At 38.5% G+C, this 27,234-nt stretch overlaps 1 protein-coding gene and 1 pseudogene across 1 annotated transcript in view; one reads left to right on the forward strand and one right to left on the reverse strand.

Annotated features, from left to right (window-relative positions):
* CHRDL2 (chordin like 2) overlaps positions 1 to 27,234 on the reverse strand; it is a 96,134-nt gene that overhangs the window by 24,392 nt on the left and 44,508 nt on the right. Inside the window, exons 6-7 of the mRNA XM_074216868.1 lie at positions 12,549 to 12,642; positions 3,806 to 3,861 (exon numbers count right to left, since the gene is read on the reverse strand). Coding sequence (XP_074072969.1) covers positions 3,806 to 3,861; positions 12,549 to 12,642 — 150 coding nt within the window. The remainder of the gene's footprint in view (positions 1 to 3,805; positions 3,862 to 12,548; positions 12,643 to 27,234) is intronic.
* LOC141510232 (putative E3 ubiquitin-protein ligase TRIML1 pseudogene) lies at positions 16,593 to 22,673 on the forward strand (annotated as a pseudogene).

Genomic DNA, 27,234 nt, shown 5'->3' on the forward strand with positions numbered 1-27,234 from the left:
TGAGTGATCCTTCTCCTCAAATCTTTTTTAGAAATCTGTATAAATTTCTTCCTTGTAGTCTATTTTATTTTGTCCACTTTTTATAATCCCCTATTAGATTGTAAGCTCCTTGAAAGCAGGGACTATGTTCAATTTCATTATTCTATTCAATCTTTACAACAACTTGATGAGGCAGATAGGACTAGTATTATTATCACCATTTTACAGATAAAGCTGAGGTTCAGAGATTTATCAAGTGTTACCTACTTAGAAGATTTCAGAGCTGGATCTAGACTTAAGGCATCTAGCTCCAAATCTGGTCCTCTTTCCAATATACCATCCCATCCCATGGGAGGCAACCAAGGGTTACCACAAAAGCCTCCGTTTGATCCAGGACCTAGAACTAAGAAGGACTTGAGGGGTTAAAGTCTCTGATATTGTTGTTCAGCTGTTTCAGTCATGACCAATTCATTGTCAACCTATTTGGGCTTTTCTTTCTTTTTAAAAAAAAAATAATTAATTTATTTTCCAATTACACACAAAAGTAGCTTTCAACATTCATCCTTTTTCATTTGGGTTTTTTTTTTGGCAAAGTTCCAGGAGTTGTTTGCCATTTCCTCCTCTAGTTCATTTTACAGATGAGAAAACTGAGGCAAAAAGAGTTAAGTGACTTGCTCAGGGTCATATAAACATTAAGTGTTTGACTCTAGCCTTGGGCTCAGGAAGATGAGTCTTTCTGACTCCAGGGTTGGCAATCTACCCATTATTCCACCAAGCTACCCCCCAGTCAATATGGGTCCATCAAGTATGGGCTTGCCCAGATCCCAGTAGAGGGATCAAATGACCTCTGCCCTCCCCAGACAAACTATATATACATATATATATATATATATATATATATATATATGTATGGCATACAGTTTGTACTAATTAAGTGTTTATTTTTTGACTGACTGACCAAGCAGAGGGAGATGTCACTTCAGAACCCTGTACTACATGATCCTGTACTAGATTATACTAGACTTTTCAATGTCAAGCTGAAAGTATGTGTAGTAGATCCAGACTCAGGGAGCTCAAGATAATGTGTTGGAGACAATTTTACTACTGGTTGTCCAGGCACAAGCAGGGTTCATTTCATATAGAGAAGGGGAAGAAGTTGCCCTGGGGCCAAACATGCTCATATTCCTGACTTTTACAGTCATTGAGCTTCAAAGACACGCTATGAAAGGGAGGGAAGGAAGGCAAAGAGAAATGACTAAGGAAATGGAGCTGAGGAGGGGTGGGGAGAAGAGAAGGGACCAGAATGTAAAGTATACTAGAAGTCAACACATTCAGCCCCCTCCCTTTAGCCAACAGGGTCTTTGCATCATTCTAGATTGGAAAGGAATTAGCCATAGAATCTGAATCTTAGACTGTCAGAGATGAAATAGTCCTTGAATCAAAGAAGATGCCATAGACATAGAATACCTTTTCAGATCCGCAGATGATGTGAAGTTGGGAGGGGCATTAATACCATGGAGGACGAAATCTAACCCCAAATAAGTTTGAGAGGCTAGAAAATTGGGCTGACTCCAAGAAGCTGGAATTTAATAAGGTTAAATGTAAAGTCTTAGTCATAGATTCACAAAATTGACTTCATGGGTATAAGATGGAGGAGACGTGTTTAGACGGCAGTATGTCCAGGGGTTGGAACTGGCCAGCTCAAACTGACTCATGAGAGCTGATTGTTAAAGTTTCATTGTGAACCTTTATATATCAGAAAGCTGAGCTTGATTTAAGGTTTTGCTGATTGTCTAGGCATAAGAAAGCAATGGAGGAAAAAATTATACTGATTAAACTTAAAAGTATATGGTGGGGTTTTTTTTGGAGTCCCAGTTGTTAAACGTTTTCCAAAAAAACCCAAAATATATCTGAAAAAGATCTCAGAATTTTTATTGGTTAATATGAGTCAGCAGTATAATATAGCAGGGGAAAAATGAACCTGATCATGGACTGCGTGAAGAAAAACCTAGCTTTGTCCCTCTTTATGCAGTCATGGTCAGTTCGTAATTAAAGTATTGTATTCAGTTCTAGGAGTCACCATCTAAGAAATTAGGATAAGGAAGAATCTATGCCAGATGAGGATCCATTAAAGGAAGTAGGCATATTTACTCTGTTAACAAAAAAGATTAAAGGGAGATATGATAGGTGTCTTCAAGTATATGGATAGGTGTCTTCTCTCTTAGAGAAAAGGAATAGAGCTCTTGAATTACATTTTGACCTCAGAGTTAGCAAAAACAGAAGTGGGTGGACTTTGTAGAGGGACAAATTTAGGTTGAATGTCAGAAAGATTTCCTGACAGGGAGATCCCAAAGTAGAATGAGCTGCCTTGAGGGGCAAAGCACCCCCATTGGGGGTCTTCAAAGATAAGCTGAGTGATAAATGATGGACCGTGTTGTTATAGGGATGGGCTGCTGGCTTCCCTTCCAATTCTGAAGTCATTCTGTGATTCTGTGAATATAAAATGGCAGAATTGGTAGAGTGAGGTGATGGAGTCCAGCTCCTTCATTTACTGAAGAGGAGACTAAGGAGCAGAGAGGGGCAATGACTTGCTCCAGATTGTAAAGCCAATGAATGACAGACACCTGACTGAAACCCAGGAGCCTAGACTTGGGGTGTAGTGATAAATGTTTAGGAACTAGCTCTCTAAAAATGCTGGACATACTTTTAAGTATAGTCAGCACTATTAACAATACCAACAGCTATTATTTATATAGCTCTTACTCTAGACAAAGCACTATTCTAGGTACCTTACAAATACCTCATTTGATTTTAACAACAAGCCTGGGAAGTAGAGGCATTTATTATCATCTTTTTTATAAATGATGAAACTGAGGCAAACAGAGTTAAGTGATGCTGCCCAGAACCACTAAGCTAGGAAGTATCTGAGACTGGATTTGAACTCAGATCTTCCTGGTTGCAGAATCAGCTTTATCCATAGAGCTAACTACTCTACCTCAATTCTTTCATTTTACAGATGAAGATGAGAATAAGTGATTTGCCCAATATAGGTGGGACAGGAAAGTGGAGCAGTGGATAGAGAGCTGGACCTGAATTCAAATCCAGCCTCAGACACTTCCTAGCTATGTGACCCTTAATCCTGTTTGCCTCAGTTTCCTCAGAGTTGGAGAAGGAAATGGCAAACGACTCCAGTAATTTGTCTAAAAGCCTCAAATGGAGTCATAAAGTGTCAGATACTACTAAAATGACTAAATACCAACACACACAGATGATAATAATAATAATAGTAAATAATAATTCCATTTGACTTGAAGCTTTTTTTTTTATAGCAGAGATCATAGTTTTCAGGTTAGTCTTTCCAGAGCCAAACCCTTGTTTGGTTGCTTATATTTTTTCGTCCAGATTTTGCTGCAATTTCATTGGTGTAAGGTACATCCAGTGAGGAAATTGCCTTCACAAATACAGGTCTACAAATGGTAGTCATAAGGGAAACTGAAAATATCCAGGGCATGACTCGAACATGGGTCTTCAATAAACCATGATACCTCTACTTAATCAATGCTTGTTGAATTAAATTGGTTTTAAGCCAAATGAACAGGATTTTGTCTTTTTGTGACTGTGGTTGGACAAAAGAAATGAGGGAAAGGGAAGAGGTAGAGACAGATTCTTAGTGTCTCAGAGGCAGGTGAGAGAGAAGAGCGAAGTGGAAAGAGTAGTGGGTTTTAAAGAGGGTGAGGAACAAGATTGTGCTTAGAAGTGAACTCCTCTCCCTCTTTTCCAGGCAAGACCACATCGGGGATGAGCATAGGAAAGATCAATCACTTACCACTCCCCGGTATAACTGCAGGGTCTCCTCTTCAGCTGATCTCTCATATGAGCCGTCTAGAAAACCAAGGTGAAACAGACTCACTGGTGTTGAGCATACACACTGGATTGTTCCTGGAATACTCTTTAGGCATAATTTTTAAAAGGTTTTTTCTTTTTAAAAAATAAGCAATCTTACCTTTTCAATGGGTAAGGGAGGAGATAGAGAAAGGGAGATAATTTAAAACTTTTCTGAAAATAAAGTTAAAAATAACCATTCTCCCATTGAAGAAAAAAAGAAATGATATCACTGGATCAGATTATGTCCCAAAAGTTTAGTGAATTTTCAGCCTAATTTCTAATTCACAGATCCATCAACACAACATTAGAATTGTTGCTTTTCTGCGGTCTCTCCAATATTTTTGGACATGTATTGTCCCTTCAACTGTCATTTCCTCACAACTCTCACTCAGATCTCATCCACAACCCTCCCTTTTCCCCTGCCTGCTCTGCTGGGCTAGAAAAATTAAGAGTCCTGTGGAGGTTTTCCAAGGCTAAAATTATTCCATCTTTGGGGAATCTAGGTCAATGGAGCACTGGCCCTGGAGTCAGAACAGCCTGAGTTCAAATTTGGCCTTAGACACTTAATAATTACCTTGGGCAAGTCACTTAACCCCACTGCCTTGCAAAAAAAAATTATGCCATCTTCCCCCTTTAGTACTTGAGAACCAAGTTTGAACATGTTTCTACATCTTCCGTTTCTGTCTCTTCCCCTTATCTCTCAGAAAAGACTGTATCTGAGCTGTGGGCAAAATGATAATTTGAAAGAAATGAAAAGGCATAATGAGGTGGTCTTCCAGAGGAGGAGGAAATGATAAAGAGAATTAATTGCTGAAAAAGAGCTGACAAGATTCCTCGGAAGTAACTTCCCTATCTTAAAGTCTATGGGAGATTAGGAGTAAGTGAAATAGAGTCTGACCTGAAAAAACCTAGATTTGGAGATAATACATTTCAAAGTGTTCTGAAGGCATAGAGGCAGGATCCTGTGATTTAAAATACTTCAGGGTCCCAAGAAGGATGGGTAGTTTTCAATAACAAAATTCTGAGAAATGATTCCAATGAAGAGCCATAAGCAGGAACTGTTTAATGAGACCATGTGGGTGCCCAGCTTAGCAACTTGAGATTTAGAAAAGACATGTGCATTTCTCTTGAACTGGAAAATAAAAGAAGTTGTTGTAGCCTATTTTATCATGCATCCAAAGGCAACAAGAACCATCATTTTATGGGCCATCTGGTTGACTTTCATTGCTGTGCTTATGATAGGTTTGCAAAAGGACCAGTATGAAAATAATTTTAATTCAACTAACAAATGCCAACATCTGTTACAGAGATTGAAGAATTAGAGAAAGTCTATGAAGAACTTGGTAATCTCCTTCAAAGTATATCAATATATAGTTTCATGTGGTATAATAACTTGAATGAAAAGTTGGGCACAGAAGAGTATGGCAAGAAAAATTAATGGAAAATAAGGTTCAGGAATAAGAAATGTGATAATCTAAAAGCTTGTAGACTATACAGAGGCTTCATACTTTTGTACCACAAATGCCTTCTCTGGGAAAAAGAAACCCCAGGCATGGTAAGTACCAAATATCACAAAAAGTGAAATTATCTTTTAACAAATAAGAAAAAAAATGATTACTGATGTGGAAATTCTTTCCAAATTAGCTATTTGGCTTATTAGAGCAAATGTCAAATTTTTAGCATCAAATTAAGGAAATAAAAATTGAGATAACTTTTATCTGACCTATTCTTAAAAAATGTTGTTGCCTAAAAATGGGAAATAGATAAAAGAACAAACTTCAATATCTATTCTTATAATTTCTTAATGAAATTTAAGCTGCATACATCACTTCTCATAATGAGATTAAAAAGGCTTCGAAAATCCCTCTGTCAACCAACACTTGAGTTTCTTTCCAAGCAAAGATATATGGCAGCCAAGGGCAACATTGATTTGGAATATAAATTCATTATAAACTCTTATAGGGGAGGATGGTGGAAGATTGTGAGTAGCATAAAATGGTAAGAACAAGGAGAGTGAAAAATATATTTAAATGAAATATGGAGAAACTGAAGCATGCCAAGTCTTTTTGAGGGCATTTGAATATGAAACTGGACCAAGCAAAAACAATCAGAAGAAAAATAGAGTGGTAAGGAGGATACCCTCTGAAAAAATTAAGTTGTGTCACCAGAAAGTCAATTGAGAGGTTGATGGAGTGTGTGAGCCAAATGCAATATATTATAAATTAATTGGAAGAAGAAGTTGACTAATGGATGTCTTCAGAGGGATCTAAGACCAAAAATAAAACAAACTTGTTATGTATGGAGATGGAGGGAGGATTGATGGATGACCTAGCACATCAAGATACCTAGAGAAAAGTCACTAGCTTGTTGAGTTGGACCTCTTTCTTGGAATTTATGAGAGGACATTAACAGGAATCACCCAAAATGGATAGATATAGATTGGTTGTGATTTGGATTTTTTTGAGGGAGTATCCTTATTGAGGAGATCACAGACCCAGAGAAGTTAATCCCAAAGATGGATACACATAGTAAGACAGGTTAACAGAAGATCAATACAAAAGATTAGCACAACTCTATGAGAATAGTGTCAGTAGTAGTAAAGTTCAAAATGAGCTGAGGTTCACAAGAAATGCAAAAGACAATGAAAATGGCTTTGAAAAAAACAAATAACTTTGAACAATTTAAGAAATGTGATCAATGTATTGGGTAACCATGATTCTAGAGAACTGATGATTCACAAAGCGATGCATTAAAGTGACAGAATGAAACATACATTTTTAGGTACAGACTTTGTGTTCCTAGACTTGTAAATAATAAAATGAAAACAGTTAATGGGGAACTGAAATGTAGGGTAAGCCTGGAGTTAGTATGGGAATATCAAACTGCCTTCAGCCAGACCAAATCAGGCCAAGAGAGATGATATCTCATGGCACTGAAAAAACTGGTAGATATGATTGTGGACCAATTTGATGATCTCTGAAAAATTATGGAGAACATGAGAAGACTGGATTCCTCACATATTAGGCACGGAAATGGGCAAAGTTTATCCCTATTTTTACAAGTAGGAAGAAGAAATGGGTTAGTAAGCTTGACTGCCATTCTTGGCAGAATTTCCTAATGTAAAAGGAGGCTCTGTGAAAGGAAGGCTCTTGAAAAGGAAGTGTATGATCCAGCATGAGTTCATTTAAAAAAAATCCTTATCATGTTTTGGTTACTATATTGGTAGTTGAGAAGAATACTATTCAATTCAATGCTATAAGCATTTAAATGCTTTGCTAGGGGTTGAAGATATAAAGACTTGGGAAATAAATCTTCAAGGAGCTTACATTATGTTGGGGACAGACTAGGGATGATGATGGGATGTGGGTAGGTCGATAGATGTTAGGTAGATAGATAGATAGATAGATAGATAGATAGATAGATAGATAGATATAGTATACAGATTAGACTCAGAGAAGGTATAACACAGAGTTGTGGTACACTCAGGTGTATCTCAGGGTCATTGGCTCCAAATTCAATGAAATCCCAGCTTCTACTATATCATAAGCCTCCATAAAATGAAGGGTTTGGACTAGGTGACTCCTGAGTAAATATAATACTATGTGTAGATTAATTTCAAAAGGTGAAGAATACTGACAATTTGGGGGATCAGGAAAGGCCTCATGTAAAAATTGGTATTATACCAAGCTTTGAAGAAAACAAAGGATTCTGCAAAAGGGAGTGAGGACAGAGATCATTCAGACATGGAGGGCAATTTATGTAAAGATGGAATTGGGAATAATCATGGTCTATCTGGATTTCATCAAGGTATTTGATAAACTCTCTCCTTACTGTGAGCATGATAGAGAAATGTATATAAGGTTGGGTGAATTGAAAAGTGATTGAATGAATGACCAGATTAATAGGCCAAGGGATTATGGATCAATTGTTGACCTGGAGGAACCCCCTTGGTTAGATCTCAAAGGATATATCCTTAGCTCTGTTCTAAACAACTTTTTTTTTTATCAATAATTTGCATGAAAACCAAATATCATGCTTGTCAAATTTGAGTATGACATGGGAAAGAAAAAGAAAGAGAAGGGGGGAGCATTTATTTTATCTCATTTGACAAGAAGTTAGGAAGGTTAGCTATATTGGATGCCAAAATTAGGGCCTAAAATAGACAGCTTGAGAAATGGGCTGAATGAATTGCACCATGTACTTGGTTGGACAACACAGTCCATATAAAAGTCTTAGTGGACCTCAGGCTTGGTGATGTCTACATTGACATATGTTAACTGAAAAGGTTAAACCATATAGTCTACAGGTAATTGTTAACCTGAGTATCCCCTGGTCAGAGCATAATTCATATCATTGTATTCTGGGGCCATCTTTTAGGAATGACTTTGATAAGTTAAAGCACATTCAGGGATGGGAGATCAGAATGAGGAAGAGACAAGAGAATGTTAGATAAGGATCAGTTGAAAAAGTTAGAGATGTTTAGTCTGGAAAGGGGACAACTTAATGGGGTGTCTGAGAGCTGTCTTCAAGTAGTGGAAGAAGGTTGAGTCTTCTTCTGAATTATTCCAGGGCAACAGATTTTGGCTCAGTATTAGGAGTTCTGTAATAACCAGACTCATCTAGAAGCAAAATGGGATGTTAGGGAAGATGGTAAAAGCTTTATCCCTGGAGGGTTATGCACAGAGAATTCATGGCTACCTGTGAGTATAATATAAAGGGTATTCCTGCCTGGGAACAGGTGGATTGGTGGCTTTCTCATCTGACTGATAATTTTTGATTCCATAGTCTATGATGTAAGATCTCATTTGGGCTAGGCAAATGTGAGGGGCCCCACAAGATGCATCCATTATCTCAAATAGGCCTATCTCATTAGGATCAGAGCCAGGGACAAATTTATATTACCAACTTAGAGGCAACTAATCATAATGTAGCTCCTAGCTCTGACATTTATATTCTGGGGTTCCCTTTAGCTTTAGTCTATATTTTAAAGTCCTTGCCAGCACTACCATCCTATGATTTAATATCCTGTACTGTCGTACTCCACCTCTCCCATTCTAAGATTCTGCCCTGACAATCCCAATGGCAAATAAAGTCTCAAGGGCAAAAATGGTGAAAAAGTCCCTCTTGAGCACGTGTCAGATAACAGCTCCACACCATCCTCTAGTGGTAGCCCCATGTACTGCAAACTCTGACTTCAGCCCCTCCCTCCTGGGCCACTTCTTGAATCCATCATTATGATGGATCTGAGGAAGCCTATCATTCCGTAGCTAACATGATCTCAAACCTAAGCTTAACCTGGTTTAATAAAAGCATCCATTGAGGCCCAGCTCATGAATAACCTCCTCCAAGAAGTCTTCTCTGATCACCCCTACACACCTGATCTAGGCCAAACAGTTCAGTTAATCTATTTCTAATTGTTCAGGGTGTTGGAATGTACTTATGTGAAAGAGCCAGAGAGTTATATGAAAAGGAGAGTGTTTGTGTGCACGAGATTGGATGCAAGAGAGAGAGAGAGAGAGAGTGAATTGCTTTGGTATGGCATGGAAAGTCTGAGGCTAGATTGGAAAATAGGGATTCTGGGCAAGTCCCTTCATAATATTTCCTCATCTGTAAAATGGGGGTGTTATTTGTACCACTTACCTTCTTGAGATATTATAGCCTGATCTTAATGATGGAGAATTAACTCTCTCTATAATTCAGTTTGATGACCACAGACCACCAAAGGGGATAGAGTGAGGTAAAAAAAGAATATGGTATAGTAGAAATATCCCTAGGCTAGGGAGGATGGGAACAACAGGAGACTTGTGTTCTTTTCTTGGCTATGCCACTGATTTGTCTGAATTTTTGATCATTAAATTGATAACCCTTATTTCTATTGTTCTTTATAGTTAGCAAACTTTGTGAAGTAGATATTAGTATGACTATTTTACAGATGAGGAAACTAAGGCTCAGAGAAAGTATATCATGCAGACTTGTGGACTCAATCTAGGGTACAGTAGCTCCAAATTCAATGAAATCCTAACTTCTATTATATCATGAGCCTCCATAAAATGTTTCTATAAAATGAGGGGTTTGGATTAAGTGACTTCTTCAGGCTCTTCTATCTCTAGTTTGTCCCCATTCTCATCCCTCCTTTAAAAAAGAAAAGAGAATCAAACCTTTAAACTCCCTAATCCTAACATATATCTGAATTCTGTGTTCAGTCCTGGAGCCATACTTTAGTAGTGACTCTAAACTTGAACACATCCAGAGTAGGCTGATCAAAATAGAGAGTAAACTTGACATGATTTCATTTGAGGATCATTTAAAATTCTAGAATTAAGAGGCCCATGAGTTTGTCTTCAATTCTTGGCAACATTGATTAATGGGATGTTGAGTAGAAGAACCATGACTTAACCTAGGACAGATCATTTCAGACTAACCTTTCTTTTCCTGACTATGTACCTCAACTGGTGTATAAATCAGGGGTCAACCATAGACATAGGCTATCTAGATTTTAGCAATGCAATTGAGAAAGTCTCTCACTGTATTATAATAGAAAAGATGGAGAGGCATGACCCAGATGATGATGCAATTAACTGGTTTGCAACTAGTTGAATGAGCAGACCCAAAGAGAGGTTAACAAGGGATCAATGTCAGTTTGGAAGAAGGTTGCTATTGGAGTGCCTTCTATGGATCTGGTCCTATCCTGTTTAACGATTTTATCAATGACTTGGATATAATCTTAGGGGACCTGTTTATCAAAACTGCAGGGAGAAATAACCAGAAGGGTCAGGGTCCAAATACCTGGACAGGCTGGAATATCAAACCTAACCTAAAGATTGAAGATAAAATAAAATAGGAATAAAGGTAAAGTTGCAAGTTGCACTTGGGTTCAAAAAACTCAACTTCCCAAGTATAAGATAGAAGAGGCATAAACCTAAGTTCATCTGAAAAAGATCTAGAGATACAAAAAAGTCACTAAGTTAATAACAGCAAGCATCTATGTGGTGCTTGAAGGTTTGCAAATGCTTTACATGGGTTACCTCTTTTGAATCTCACAAAAACCCTATGAAATTTCTATTATAATCCCCCTTCTACAGATGAGGAAGCTGAGGCTGGAAAAAGGCTAAATGGCTCACTTGTTTTTACATAACTAAATATTTCAAGGAGGATTTGAAGGTCTTCCTGACTCCAAGTCAACACTTTCTGTACTATATCACTTAAGCTACCTAAATTGTTTGTACCAGTGAACAAACTACTAAGCAAGGAAGTGAGGAACCTAAAGTGAAACCAACATTAAAGAATGGCCAAAATCTAACGATCTGTAATGACAAATATCCACCCTAGAAAACTGACAGCATGATCTACCTCACTGCTCTCATTTGAGAGGCAGGTAATGGGGAGAGAATGCTGGCTGGGTTGCCAGATGTGATAGATCTGTCTATTGGATTTATCTAACTTATTCTTAGTTATAGTGAGAGAGTGGATTAATAGAAGTATAACAGGAAAGGACTGTAGTGTAAAAACAGAAGGCACCAATAACACAATCTTAAAAGTCTTGGGTTCAGGGGCGGCTAGGTGGCGCAGTGGATAAAGCACCAGCCCTGGAGTCAGGAGTACCTGGGTTCAAATCCAGTCTCAGACACTTAATAATTATCTAGCTGTGTGGCCTTGGGCAAGCCACTTAACCCCATTTGCCTTGCAAAAACCTAAAAAAAAAGTCTTGGGTTCTTAGTAAACTGCAAACTCTGGATGAATCAACCAGAGTCAAGAAAGCTAAGGCAGAATTCTTTCCTCCTGTATTGAGAGAGACATAGTATCTGAGACTAGGAAGTAAGAGTGCTGCTGTGTTCTGTCCTCATTAGACTGTGGCTGGAGAATGGGGTGTTATATTTAAAGAAGGATATCGATAAGCTGGAGAATATCCAGAGGGTTAACCAGGATGAAATGGGGTCTTGAGATTTTATCATAGGAGGATTGATTCAAGGAACTGGAAATGTTTTGCTTGGAGAAGACTTAGGGGAGACATGAGAGCTGTCATCTTGTAATTAAAGGACCACCACATGGAAGAGTGATTGAATCTTTTCAACTTGAACCCAAAAAGGGCAGAATTAAAATGAAAGGGGGTAAGTTGAAAGAAAGGGAAAATTTGGGTTTGACATGAGAAAATAAACTTTCTAACAATTATCTCTATCCAAAAGTAGCCTTTAGGTTAGCAGACTGCCCCTCACTGGAGATCTTTAAAGGAAAAGGCAGGTATACCTTTGGTAGGTTATAGAAGTGATTCGTATTGAAGAATAGTTGGGATAGACTACTTCTAACTCTGTGATTCTGTAACAATTTATATTTTAAGATCCCTCCTAATTCTAGCATTCTATGTTATAATGTTCTTTCCTTCTCTAACATCCTATGTTCTAAAATTCTTTCTAGCTCTATCATTCTATGTTCTAATGTCCCTTACAACTCTAATACTCTGTGCCGTTTAGGTACTCCTAGCTCTGATATTGTTGGTTCTAAGGTCCCTTCCAACTATGATGTTTTATATTCTGAGATCCTTCCCAGCTCTGACATCATGTGTTTCTAAGGTCTCTCCCAGTATAACACTCTATGTTCTAAGGTCCCTTCAGAATTTTTATTCCATATTCAGAGACTCTTGTAGCACTGATGTTCTGGGGAAACTGCATAGGCAGGCTTTGACTTACCTTTGCAGGTATGACAACAGGAATCCGGCACAGGGACAGGTGTGGGGCAGCTGGTTTCAGGACAAGTCATGAGGCCACAGTAGATTTGACCTTCCTGGGAAAGAGAACAGGGAACAAGTTCAATAATTGGGCTTGTTGCTTTGGAGACTAGGCACAGAATGTCAACCCTGGAATGGATTTTATACATAGAACATAGAATGTTCTCCCATTCTGGAAAGGACCTTTGAACAAAGAATACAGAATGTTGGTGTTGGAAAGGAGACAAGAGCTCCTCTAGGATACTGAGGAAGTCAGAGGAAAGCAGAGGAGGGTAAGTGGCTATAGGGCTAAATTTAAGGTCAGAAAAATCCAAGGTCAAGTTCTATTCATTATTTTTCATTATTTGACTGCAAGTCACAACCTTTGTGATTTTTAGCTTATTTGACTGTAAAGAGTGAGGATGGACTTACCTTCCTACCTTATAGGAGTTATAACAAAGCTCCGATTAATAAGTAGTAACTGTGTAGTTCTTTAATTTTTTAAAATATAGATATTAACACAATTGATCTTCACAACAACCTTGGCAGGAGAATCTCATTATTGACCCCATTTTATAGAAAAGGAAAATGTAAGTAAAGTATCTGGCTCAGAATCAGTGCCTAATGAATGCCTGTTGATTTGACTTCATTCTGGGTTGCTCAGAAATACACATCTAGTTAGCATCTGAGTCCTATTTGTCTTGCCTAGGGTTTAATTTATTAACTAATTATTATTAGTTATTAGTTGATTTATTGAGAGTCAAGATTCAAATTCAGGGCTTCCTGATTCTAAGTCCAATATTCTAGCCAAATCGTCATCTAGTTGCCTTGTGTTATCATCTACCATCGCTCCAATGGGATCATGGGTAGAAAGGACTACATGGGTCAGTTATGAAAATGGGTTTTATAAAAAATTTCTGTCCTGATTGGATTCAGTGACCTTCATGTAAGAAGTCAAGGATGCAGAGAGGTGTCTTATTGAAGAGGGTGGTTAGGAGACCATATCAGAAATCTGGAGACTTGGATACTTAATCTTATTTCTCCCACTAACTTGTTTTATGACCTGGACAAGACATTTCCCTATTAGGGACCTTAAGTCTCTTAAGGAAGGAGAGTGGATGTCATGACCTCTATGGTACCTGCATACTCTGGTGACCTGATATTTCTGTCAAAGTTATGAAGGAATTTTGACTCTTCCCCTAGGAATTAGAATAATTTTAAGCTTAGAAAGTTCTGACTTCTCAGCAACTCTATTGGGTAGGAAGCTTGATTATTTTTTAAGCACCCTATTTTGTAGATGAGAAAATTGAGGTTCAAAGGAGTTATGTGATTTGCTCATGGTCATAGAGCCAATAAATGTCAAAGATAGAATTCAAACCCAGGTCTCCTAACTGCAGACCAAATATACTTTTCAATATACTATGCTATCTCAAAAATAATCTCTGTTTATCTAAAAAATACAAGTAACTTTCATTTACATGTTTAAGTAAAGTTATACATTACTGTCTTTGATTGCCACAAAAGATAACAGGATATGGATTTTGACTTCCATTTCACATAGGGGAAATGAAGACTCAGAACCACAGCTCAAAGCCAGATTTCTCTTTGTCCTACAAGAGACTACCTTCCAATTGTACTCATGTCTAGCTCCCTATTCTGAAATCACATTGAATAAATACATTATATTACACTATGATTCCTTTCATATATTAGAAAGTTGATCCTTGTTGTTCTAGAATCCCTCTGCCTTTACTGTCCCTCCAGGCTCTTCCCAGCTCTGACATTCTGTGTTCTAAGGACTCTCCCAGTTCGGAGATTCTATGTTCTAAAGACCTCCCAATTCTGATTTTCTGTGTTCTAAAGGCCTTTCCAGCTCTGACATTTTGTGTTCTAAGGACCCTCCCAATTCTGACATTTTGTGCTCTAAGATCCTTTCCAGATCTGACATTCTGAGTTCTATGTGTTCTCCAAGATCTGACATTCTGGTGTCTAAGGGCTCTTCTAGGTCTGACATTCTGTGTTCTAAGGGCTATCCCAGGTCTGACATTCTATGTTCTATGGTTTTTTTTCAGATATGACATTCTGTGTTCTATGGGCTCTCCCAGGTCTGACATTCTGTGTACTAAGGGCTCTCCCTAAATCTGACATTGTCTGTACTAAGGGGTCTCCCAGGTCTGACATTCTATATACTAAGGACTCTCCCAGGTCTGACATTCTGTGTTCTATGAGTTCTCCTAGATATGACATTCTGTGTTCTTTGGGCTCTCCCAGGTCTGACATTCCATGTTCTAAGGGCTTCCCCAGGTCTGACATTCCATGTTCTAAGGGTTATCCCAGGTTTGACATTCTGTGTACTAAGTACCCTCCCAAACTGACATTCTGTTGTTCTAAAGGCCCTCCCAATGCTGACATCTATGTTCTATGTTCTGAAGTCCATTCTAACTCTGCTATTTTCTATTCTAAGGTACCTTCAAGCTGATATTTTTTGTTCTAGATATTAAGGTCCTTTCCAGCTCTGATATTCTATGGGCTAAATTAAAAAAAATCACCAAGTGCCCTCATCCAAATCTGTGGTTTCTTCTCATCTGAGGGGCAGCTTACAGGTGTGAAATTATGGTGTGTGTGGGCATGAGTTGTGTGTATACAAAGTGATCTATTTCACCAGCCTGGGACGTGCTGAGCAGGGCAGAACCAGGGAATATTTAGATTGGTAAGGTTTCCGAGGCCAGGAGAGACCATACTCAGCAGTTTTCACCTCTCTCCTTTCCCAAGGCGCTGGAACAGCTCTCTAAGCAAAGCCACCACAGTCTCCTCATCCAGCCGCCTTCCTGGCCCCACAGACCCTCCAGATCTGGGGAGACTCAGCACAACAGTAGGTTGTGTGTGTGTGCCAGTGGGCTGCCCATTCTGGAAGGGCAGAACTATGGCACTGCTAGGTCCTCAGGCTCTGGTGGACTCAGGGGGTCTGAAAGTAGGTCACTCCTAGAGGCTGCCCCTGCTCCCGGTTCAGTGAGCATTTGGGGACATTTGAAGAAAACAGACAGCAGGATATGGTGGAAAAAATCACTGGATCAGGAATCAGAAGAGCTGGGTTTGAATCCCAGGGCCTGTTTGCCTCCTCTTCCCATTCCAACCAACCCCAGTAAATAGCTGTCAAAGAGAAGGGCCAATGTCCTGAAGTAGACAAAGCCTTAGGCTATGGCTTCTGATATCTGGGGGACTTATTTCATCACTGATTTGCTGTGTGTCTTTCCTTCTTAAAGGAATCCTTAATAGGGAATTGGAAGGAAAGAAAGAAAGAAGAAAGGGAAGGAAGGAGATATGGAAGGAGGGAGAAAAAGAAGGAAGAAAGGAAAGAAGGAAGAAAGGGAAATAAGGAGAGAGGGAAAGAGGAGGAAGGAAGGAAGGAAGGGAAGAAGGAAGAAAGGAAGGGAGGAAGGAAATATTTATTAAGTGCCTACCATGGGCTAGGTACTGCTAAACACTTTACAAATAATATCTCAGTTAATTCTCACTATACCAATGGGAGATAGGTATTATTATTATTATTATCCCCATTTTACAATTGAGGAAACTGAGGCAGAGAACAGATAAGTGGCTTGTGCAGAGTCACTAATAAGTTTCTGAAGCTGGATTTGAATTCAGGTTTTCCTGCCTCCAAGCATAGTGGCTCTCTCCCATTGTTTCATTCAACTTTACCTAAGGGGAGACCAGGTGGAGATGACAGTTACTGTCAAGTATGTGTAAAGCCACATTTCCTCAATTGAAAAATGACTGGGCTAGATCAGATGAACTCAAGGGTGCTTTTTAGCTTCAAATCTTGGATCCTTGGATCTTTAGAAATCATTCACTGCTTTATGCAAAACTGTACTAGGTGCTAACAGAAGCACTGGGTTTGAATCTTGCCTCACATTACTAAGATACTCTCAGTGCAGTGTGAGAGGCAGCCTCAGAGATATGAGCTTGAACCTCACTTTTGGGCATAACTGTGTGTGAGCATGTGCCTCCTCCCCTAGCCCCCTTGAGCATGAAGGTGAGAACCATAGGGGTTCAAAACCTGGAGTCTGTCTGTTTTTAAAAAAAAATAGTTTGGGGGAGTAGAGCCAAGATGATGGTGAGAAGGCAGGAATTTCCCTGAGTTTTTCCCTTGGAAAAATGTTAATCAAACATCTAAATGAATTCTAGAGTAACAGAAAGCACAAAAAGACAGAGTGGACCAATTTTCCATTTTACAATATCTTGGAAAGATTTCAGGAAAGGTCTGTCTCACTTGGGTAAGGGGGGAGCATGATCCAGTGCAGGTGGGTTCTCAGAAAGCAGTGGGAGACTCAGCCTCAGCACAGATCAGCAATTACTGCCCCTAGGTCTTGTTTCAGCAGACCAGCAGCACAGTAAGCCAAGTGAGAGGCCTCCAGGTCCAATGTAGAAGAGTTATGGGTCCTGGAGCCCTAGCTCAATAAGCGTGATTAGGCCAGGCAATATCACTAACAGCTGATGACCCAGCATGAAAAAAGTCAGAGAGCAGGCCTCTGACTTCCAGCCTAAAAAGCTTGGGACAGTTCCTCCTGTGGCACAGGAGCAAAGCTCAACTTTAAAAACCACAAATTAAAATAAATAGGAATAAGAAAAAAATCCCTAACCATAGAAAACTATGGTGATCAAGAAAGATCAAAACATTATCTGAGAAGAGGACATTGGAAAAAGACCTAAAAGTGAAGCCCCAGAGGGGAATATGAATTGGTCTCAATCTCAAAAAGTCCACAGGGAAGAGCTCAAAAAGGATTTTAAAAATAATGTAGAAATATGAGAAAAAGAAATGAGAGGTATACAAGAGAGTCAGCAGCTTGGAAGAGGAAGCATAAAAATTGACAGAAAATAACTCCTACAAAAACAAAATTGGTCAAATGAAAAAAGAAAAAACTCTTTAAAAAATAGAATTGTGCAAATGGAAAAGGAGATGCAAAAGCTATCTAATGAAAATAATTCCTTAAAAATTAGAGTTGGACAAATGGAAGCTAATGACTTTATGAGACATCAATAATCAGTTAAGCAAAATTTTTTTTAAAAAGGGAAAACAGAAGAAAATGTAAAATACCTCATCGATTAAAAACATCTGACTTGGAAAATAGATTCAGATAATTTAAGACTTTTTGGACTACCTGAAAGCCATGATCAAAAAAAAAAAGAACCTAGTCAACATCTTTCAAGAAATCCTCAAGGAAAACTACTCTGATATCTTAGAAACAGAGGGTAAAATGGTAATTGAAAGAATCCACCAATCACTTCCCCAAACTAAGGAAATTCCAGAATTATCAGGTCAAGGAGAAAATACTGTAGACAGCTAGAAAGAAACAATTCAAATATCAGGTAGCCAGGATTATGAAGGACTAGATAGTTTCAACATTAAAGGATCTGAAGGCCTGGAATATGATACTCCAAAGAGCAAAGGAGCTTGGATTACAACCAAGAATCAACTACATTGAAAAACTAAGCATACTATTTCAGAGGGAAAGATGGATATTCAACAAAATAGGGGACTTTGAAACATTCCAGATAAAAAAATCAGAGCTAAATAAAAAATGAAACCTTCAAGTAAAAGACTCAAGAGTGGCTAGGTGGCACAGTGGATAGAGCACCAGCCCTGGAGTCAGGAGGACCTGAGTTCAAATCCGACCTCAGACACTTAATAATTACCTAGCTGTGTCATAAGAGGAATTTGGTAGAACTCCTTCGCTATTCTTCCAAATAGTTCATATAGTATTAGAATTAATGTTCTTTAAATGAATTCATTTGTGTATCCATCTGGCTCTAAGATATTTTCTTAGATAATTCATTGATGACTTGTTCAACTTCTTTTTTTTTTTTAAATGGGGTTAAGTATTTTTTTTCTTCTTCTGTTAATTTGGGCACAAGCCACTTAACTCCATTTCCTAGCTGTTCTGGCAGTATCTATTTAAAACCATCAGAAAGCATTATATATAATGGGGATAAACTAAAAGCATTCTCAATAAGTTTAGGGGTAAAAACAAGGATGCCCATTTTCACCACTACTATTCAATATTGTGTTAGAAATGTTGACTTTAGGAATGAGAGAAGAAATTGAAATTGAAGGAATTAGAATAGACAAAAAGGGAAATAAAACTCTCATTCTTTGCAGATGATATGATGTTATACTTAAACAATTAACAAATTTACCAAAATTGCTGGATATAAAATAAATCATTAGAATTTCTATATATTATCTAGCAGCAAGAGAGAGAAATAGTAGTTTCATTAAAAGTAGTATAGACAAGGAGTGGCTAGGTGGCACAGTGGATAGAGCACCGGCCCTGGAATCAGGAGTACCTGAGTTCAAATTTGACCTCAGACACTTAATAATTACCTAACTGTGTGGCCTTGGACAAAACACTTAACCCCATTGCCTTGCAAAAAAATTTAAAAAATATCAATGGAATTAATGAAAAAAATTGCAAAGGAAAGTGATTTAGCAGTCCCAGAGCTAAGATTATATTATAAAGCAACAGTCATCAAAACTATTTGGTAATGCTTTAGAGATGAAGTGGTGCATCAGTGGAACAGATCAGGTACAAGAAAAATAGTAGTAAATGACTACAGTAATCTACTGTTAGATAAACCTAAAGACTCCAAGCTTCTAGGCTAAGAATGCACTATTTGACAAAAACTACTGGGACAGCTGGAAAATAGTCTGGCAGAAACTAGGCATAGACCAATATCTCTTGTCATTTACCAAAATAAAGTCAGAAATGGATAGATGATCTAGGCATAAAGGGTGATACCATCAACCAATTAGGAGAACAAGGAATAATTAACCTGTCAGATCTGTGGAGAGGGGAGAAGTTTATGACTAAACAAGAGTTAGAAAACATCAAGCAAAATGGATAATTTTGATAACATTAAATTTAAAAGTTTTCACACAAATAAAAGCAATGTAACCAAGATTAGAAAGAATGTGGGAAACTGAGAAACATTTTTTACAACTAGTATTTCTGATAAAGGACTCTTTTCTAAAATATATCAAGAACTGAGAAAAAATTATAAGATTACAAGTCATTCCCCAATTAATAAAATGATCGAAGTATGGACAGGCAGTTTTCAGATGAAGAAATTAAAGCTATTTATAGTCATATGAAAAAATCCTCCAAATCATTATTGATTTGAGAAATGTAAATTAAAACAACTCTGAGGTACCACCTCATACCTGTCTGATTGGCTAAACTGAAAGAAAAGAAAAGTGATTAATGTTAGAGAGGATGTAGGAAAACTGATTACCAATGTACTAATGAAGTGTGAACTAATCCAGCCATTATGGAAAGCAATTTGGAACTATGCCCAAATGGCAATAAAACTGCATATACACTTTAATTAATAGTACTTCTAGGTCTGAAATCCCAAGGAGATCATTAAGGAAGGAAAAAAGACTCATATGTACAAAAATATGCATAGCACCTCTTGGATGAACAATGTGGTATATGAATGGGATGAATACTATTGTTCTATAAGAAATCAGGAGCAGGGGGATTTCAGAAAAATATGGAAAGACTTACAGAAACTAATGCTGAGTGAAATGAGCAGAACCAGGAGAACATTGCTCATAGTACTGTGTGATGATAAACAATGATAGACTTAGCTCTTCTCAGCAATACAGTAATCAAAGACAATTCTAAAAGACTTTGTAATGGATGATGCCTTCCATATCCAGGGGAAAAACTATGGCATCTGAATGCAGAATAAAACATACAATTTTCCCTTTTAAAATTTTTTTGTTTTTTTCTTTCTCATGGGTTTCCTCCCTCTTTTGATTCTTCTTTTACAACATGGCTAATATGGAAATATGTTAAACATGAATTTATAGATATAATCCATATCAGATTACTTGCCATCATGGGGAGGGGTGGGGGAAGGAAGGGGGTAGGAAAATGTGGAACTCAAAATCTTAAAAAAAATCAATGTTGAAAACTATCTTTACATGTAATTGGATAAAATGAAATAAAATAAAAACTTAGGACATCAGGGGAAAAATGTCTATAGTGAAACTCGAATCTTTGTACACTCATACTGAACTGATGACTTAAGGGGCAAGACAACTCTGACTTGAAATGCCTAGGTAATTCACCACTGTGAATTATTATATAACCCATTACTGTGGCCCAAAACAGGAAAAAAGAGGAACCATTATGTGGTCATAAAATTCTCATCTTTTGTAGGCAGAGTAAAGTGAAAGGCAAAACTCTTTAAATGATCCCAATAATTCAATCCTAAAAAGATTTAGCATGCTCTATCCTAAGAAGAATATCTGAGAAATAAGGAATCAAAGAAAAAATTATAATTCAAGAATAAGATAATTCTGGCCTAAAGGACCAAGGTGTGAACACCATTGTTGAGTTGCAGCACATTGGTATACAAAAACATGAGAACTCAGCCCTATACCAGAGATAGGAAGCACTATCGAGAAAAAGGAGTTTTCACCTTTTGTGGGTGGTATAAAGGGAGGGGCTAACCAAAGAAAGACATATAAAAAAAGAGCCCAACAACTCAGTCCAAAAATCTTTTGCTGTGAGAGCTCAAGAGAAAGAGCTAGTGCTATTTATCCTGAGAGGAATATTGGAGAACAGAGGCTGAGGACTAGGAACATGGATGTCAAAAGCTTACTTGAAAGCCTCAAGGCAGATCTCATGTGCTCCATCTGCTTGGGCTACCTCACTGACCCAGTGACTGTCAAATGTGGCCACAGCTTTTGCAGAGAGTGTCTTCTTCAGTGCAAGATGGGAGCTGATGCAACATTAATCTGTCCAGAGTGCAGAGGAGTTACAATATCCAACCATTTGATACCCAACAAGGGTCTGCAGAATCTTTCTATCACTGGCAAAATAATCATATCTCATTTACTTCAGAGTGTGGTGGGCCTGACCACCTGTGATCAACATGGGGAAAAAGAGAAATTCTTCTGTGAGGAAGACCAGAGAGCTCTCTGTGAATCTTGTTCATTAGCCCCAGAGCACAAGGAACACCGTGTCCTCCTCTTGGAAAAGGCTGCCAGTGAGTGCAAGGCCAAGCTTCAAGAGACATTGGAAATTTTATCTCATAAAAAGAAAGATTTTCTGTATGAATTGAATTATGAGAGAATGAAGGAAATACAATGTAAGGAGGATGTAGAGGTTTTGAAACAATCAGTTTTATCTGAATATGAGAAAATGTATCATTTCTTATGGGATGAAGAAAAGCTACAAATGAGAAAACTGGACCAGGAAAGGATAGTCAACTTGATCAAATTCAAGAAGAGCAAGGCCGAACTATCACAACAAATCCAAGCTCTGCAACAAATGGCATTAGAAATAAAGAAGAATTTGACCAAGGGGCCCTTGGAAATGCTCCAGGATATGAAGGACATCTTGAAAAGGACTGAAGCCCTGCTACTTCCAGATCCAGACTGTGCTTTCCCAAACTGGCTAACTTGCCGAATCACTGGTTTGGGGGAAATCCTTATGAATTTCCAAAGGGATCTGACTCTGGATCCTGAAACAGCTGATCCCCATCTCATTCTGTCTGAAGATTTGAAGAGTGTCAAATATGATGTCTCACAGGACCAAAAAGGCAAACAAAAGAGATTTGACTATGCTCTTACAGTTTTAGGTGCCCAGAGATTTACCTCAGGGAAACACTACTGGGAAGTAGAAGTGGTAGATAAGACAGGATGGGAAGTGGGACTCTGTAAAGAATCAGTCAAAGGGAAGCGGAAATTCTCCAACTTACCTGGGGATGCTTGTACCTTATTATGCTTCAAATCTGGAAACTATTTCTGTCACTGGACCTCATGCAAGGTCTTTCATTTAAAACAACCTGTACATAAAGTGGGCATTTTTTTGGATTATGAAAAGGGACATATAGCATTTTATGATGCCAAAGATAGATCCTGTATCTATAGTCCCCCAAACATAGTCTTTCAAGAACCTCTTCGCCCTTGCTTTTCTCCTTGCCTTCCTAATGAAGAAATTACTCCTGGATCACTCACTATTTGCCCTAGGAGCAAGCAGTAGAACCACATCAATGATAATAATTACTACAGGAGACTCAATGATGAGTGACTGAAAACCACACTTAAAAATGACTTTGTATTCATTTATATCCATGTTGAACTAGACAATAAAGTTTTATGTGATTATCAAAACCAATGAGAATGAATTCTTTGTATACATATACATACATATATATATATATATACATATATATATAATCTTTTTATTCAGAAAAAAAGGAAAAAATACTTTGTTAACCGCAAATTTCTGTGTATTTGGTTTCCTATACCAATCCCAGGTAGTTTATTTTATGCATTTAAAAACATTCTTCTGAGATGGAATTCTCCAGATGGACAAAAGGACCCTGGACACAAAAAAGTTAAGGACTTTTGTGGAGAAAACAATGTACCAAGAGTAGAGAACCCCAGGTTTCACAACCAGTTCAGCAGCTACTAGACATATATCTCAGTTTCCTCATCTGTAAACTTCAGATATTAATACCTGCCTTCCCTACTTGTGGTTCTTTTAAAGAGAAAACCTTTGAGTGCTATAAACTTGAGTTGACATTATTAGAGCTAATGAAAGAAAGTAAGAGTCCTCTATCTGAAAAAAAGGGTAGAAGGCAGAAAGGATGAACTATATGACCTTCAGGGGGTAATGTGAGTTTTTTTGATAGTGGAGACTGATCATTGTTTTCAGTATTCTGAGATGGGCTTGAAATGATAGCATAAAGTATCCTGGATAGCTAGAAGGCAGAACTCCCTCACCTCTTAATTTAGCAGTACGTAATTTTTGGTGTCCTGGCTCCCTTTAGGAATCTAGGAAAGTCTATGCACCCCTTTGAAATCATGCTTTTATATAACTGAAGGAAATGCTGAATTTCAGTTAGAGGCAAGTGCTATTAAAATGTCATTTCTCCTCTCCATTCAAGGTCATGATCCACCTTCAGTATCTCTTCATGGATCCCAGGTTAAGAACTGCTGATCTAGAGGTTAAAAAAGCTCCTTGTAAAGAGGAAATTTTCATTTTTGTCTTAGAATCTCCTGTACAGAGCTTGGGGTATGGTATATATGTCAAGTGTTATAAAATTAAAATGAACAAGGAGAATTGTGCCCTCATGTTCTCTGAAACTTTTGTTAAATGGGTTAGGGGGTTGGGTTTGGGCAGGGAATTCCATTGGTTTGGAACTGAATTACAGTTAGAGGGATGTCTGAATGAAAACCATAGCCAGGTCATAACCTATAAATTTTCATTTGGTTTTAAAGAGGAAGGTTATTTGGGAAAAACTTCTGCCTTCCTTATAGCCAAGGTGGCTCACTGAGAGGAGGTGTCTTTCTGGAGGTCATTCAGACTTTGGATCAGCATACTTTGATTAAGCACCAGTCATGTACCTTGGCCCTGGGCTAAGGGCTAGGGATGCAAAGAAAAGCCAAAACATGGTCTCTTCCCTCAAGAAGCTCATACTTTAATGGAGGAATATGTAAATATGTAAATAATATACAAGATATATACAGAATAAATGGAAGGTAATTCTAGAGGGTGGGGGTGAGGGGGTTGGGGAACTGGGAAAGCCCTCCTAGGAAGTGAGATGAAGCTAGGGAAATCAGTTGGCAGAGGTGGGAAGGGAGAGCTTTCCAGGTATGAGGGTGCTAAGTCATGCAATGGTTAAATAGAATATTGTGTTCAAGGAACAACAAGAAGACTAGGGAGCCTGGATCAGAAGAATATATTGCTGCTGGAGCAGTTGGAGTGGAGAGATCAGAGAGAGAGACAGCTGTGGTTCATTTGGGTGATGAAATCATCAGACTCTGACTCAAGAGAGTAAGAAAAGACAAAACTTAATTCACAGATGGCACAATTTACTACAAAAGTTTCACAGGTTACTACATGAGTTCACAAATTACCAAAAAAGTTCACAAGTTAGGTTCTTTAAAAAAGTAAAGAAGGTGAATTTTTAAGAAGACAGTAAAGTTAATCAAAAGTTACAAGCTGGACTGAGGAAGAAAAGCAAAGACAGTTTAAGAAAGAGAAACGAGAAAGAGCCAAAATATTAACTTGGCTTAGATCATCATGGATATAGCCTCATGGAGCTGGGATCACATGGGGAAAGGAAGGAGAAAAGAATGCTGCCCACTCAAGTGGGAGGAAAGGTGTTTAAGGAGCGGTTAACATGTGAAGTAGAATCTACTGCACATACTCTAAGGGTGATCCTTAATTAACACCTGGTGTGAGGCAGCATCCTCTAAATAGGAGGCTATTTAACCTGAGAGGAATATTGGAGAACAGAGGCCGAGGACTAGGAACATGGATGTCAAAAGCTTACTTGAAAACCTCAAGGCAGATCTCATGTGCTCCATCTGCTTGGGCTACCTCACTGACCCAGTGACTGTCAAATGTGGCCACAGCTTTTGCAGAGAGTGTCTTCTTCAGTGCAAGATGGGAGCTGATGCAACATTAATCTGTCCAGAGTGCAGAGGAGTTACAATATCCAGCCATTTGATACCCAACAAGGGTCTGCAGAATCTTTCTATCACTGGCAAAATAATCATATCTCATTTACTTCAGAGTGTGGTGGGCCTGACCACCTGTGATCAACATGGGGAAAAAGAGAAATTCTTCTGTGAGGAAGACCAGAGAGCTCTCTGTGAATCTTGTTCATTAGCCCCAGAGCACAAGGATCACCATGTCCTCCTCTTGGAAAAGACTGCCAGTGAGTGCAAGGCCAAGCTTCAGGGGGCATGGAAAATTTTATCTCATGAAAAGAAAGATTTTCTATATGAATTGAATAATGAGAGAATGAAGGAAATACAATGTAAGGAGGATGTAGAGGTTTTGAAACCAAGGTCAGGCATATGAGCAATTATAGTTAAGTCCAGAATGTTTTAGGATTAAAGACATAGGGATCTAAATAGGGTTAACAAAAGCCAATACAGAAGGGTAAAACACTTTACCTGTACAGAAAAAAATGATAAGATTTGTTTACAATATAAAAAGAAAATTATACTATTTTTTCTGTGATGAATTACCTTGCTTCAGTAAGAAGGGGTATAAAGTGGGAGTAAAGAGGAAAAAGGGGTAGCTAGTGGTACAGTAGATAAAATATGGGGCCTGGAGTCAGGGAGACTTGAATTCAAATTTGCCTTGTATACTTACTAGTTATATGACCCTGAGCAAGTCCCTTCACCCTGTTTGCCTCAGTTTCCTTCTGTAAAATGAGCTGGAGAAGGAAATGACAAACCACTTTAGGATCTCTGCCAATAAAACGCCAAATGGTGTCATGAATAATTAGATGTGACTGAAAAACAACTGAACAATAAAGCATAGGAAAACTAAAAAGGTGGAAGCTGGGCAAGGATTCTTCTTTGCTCAGAAAAGGTGCTCCTTAAGGGCAGGAGCTACATCCCCACCTCAGAGATCTCTGAAGTTAAGGGCTATCTATGTCTCTGTAATTACTTGTGTTTTGTCCCCAGTGACTGTTTGCTTAACTGGTATTTGGGGGGTTCACTTTTGAATGCTTCCCTTCTGCTCAGCTAAGAAAGTTACTAAATACCTACCTGCCTTTGGAAGAATTAGAGCTAGAATCCAGACAGTCTGCAGAGAAACATGCTGGGTTGGCAGAAAAGTTCTCATCCAGCTCTTGGCCCTGGGCTCTCAGCTGAGGATGTCTGTGAATGGCTATTGTATGTATGTTACAAGTACTGGAAGGAAATTTTGAGCACTGATCCATGGGGGAAAAGGCAGGATGCAAAGGGCTTGGCTGGCAAGGGAAAGGGAGCAGGCAGGCACCAGAGGAGGAAGGGCTTGTGGGGCCAACTGAACAATGGAGAATAATAATGATGATGATGATCATTGCTGACATTTCTACAGTGATTTAAAGTTCCCCAAGTATTTTCATCTCTTTTCTCTTTTTGATCCTCACAACAGTCCTGCTGAGGTGGGTAGTAGCATTAGGATTGTTACTCCTATTTCATTGATGAGGAGACTGAGGGACAGAGGGGTGTCTTGCTTAGGGTCATATGGTCAGTCAAGCAATAGAGCTGGAGTTCAAGCCTGGAACATAAAGATGCAGAAGTGGGAAGCTGAGACTCACAGCAGTTAAATGATGGGTCCATAGACACTTAGGTGGCAGGAAGCAAAGATAGGTTTCAGACTCAAGCCTCAGGGCTCCTACTCCATGGACCTAACCTGGTCAAATCAATCCTGATTGTGTAATTAATAGTAGCACCTGCTTTATTATAGGCACTATGCTAAAGGCTTAACAAATATGATTTCATTTTATCCTCACAACAACTCTAGTAGGTAGGTACCATTAATATCTCTATTTTGCAGTTGAGAAAACTGAGGTGAAGTGATTTGTCCATGGTCACACAGTAGCAAGTGACTGAGGCAGCTAGGTAGACTATAGATGGAGTGCAGGGTCTAGAGTCAGGAAGACTTGAGTTCAAATTTTGTCTCAGACACTATTATCTGTGTGACCCTGGCTAGCCATTTAACTCTTTTTGTCTCAGTTTTCTCATCTGTAAAATGAGCTGGAGAAGGAAATGGCAGACCATTCCAGTGTCTTTTCCAAGAAAACCCCAATTATCACCATAAAGAATTGGACATGACTGAAAGTAACCAAAGCAAGTAATTGAG

The sequence above is a fragment of the Macrotis lagotis genome, chromosome 1 (assembly GCF_037893015.1).
Source record: "Macrotis lagotis isolate mMagLag1 chromosome 1, bilby.v1.9.chrom.fasta, whole genome shotgun sequence".
Taxonomy (NCBI): domain Eukaryota; kingdom Metazoa; phylum Chordata; class Mammalia; order Peramelemorphia; family Peramelidae; genus Macrotis; species Macrotis lagotis.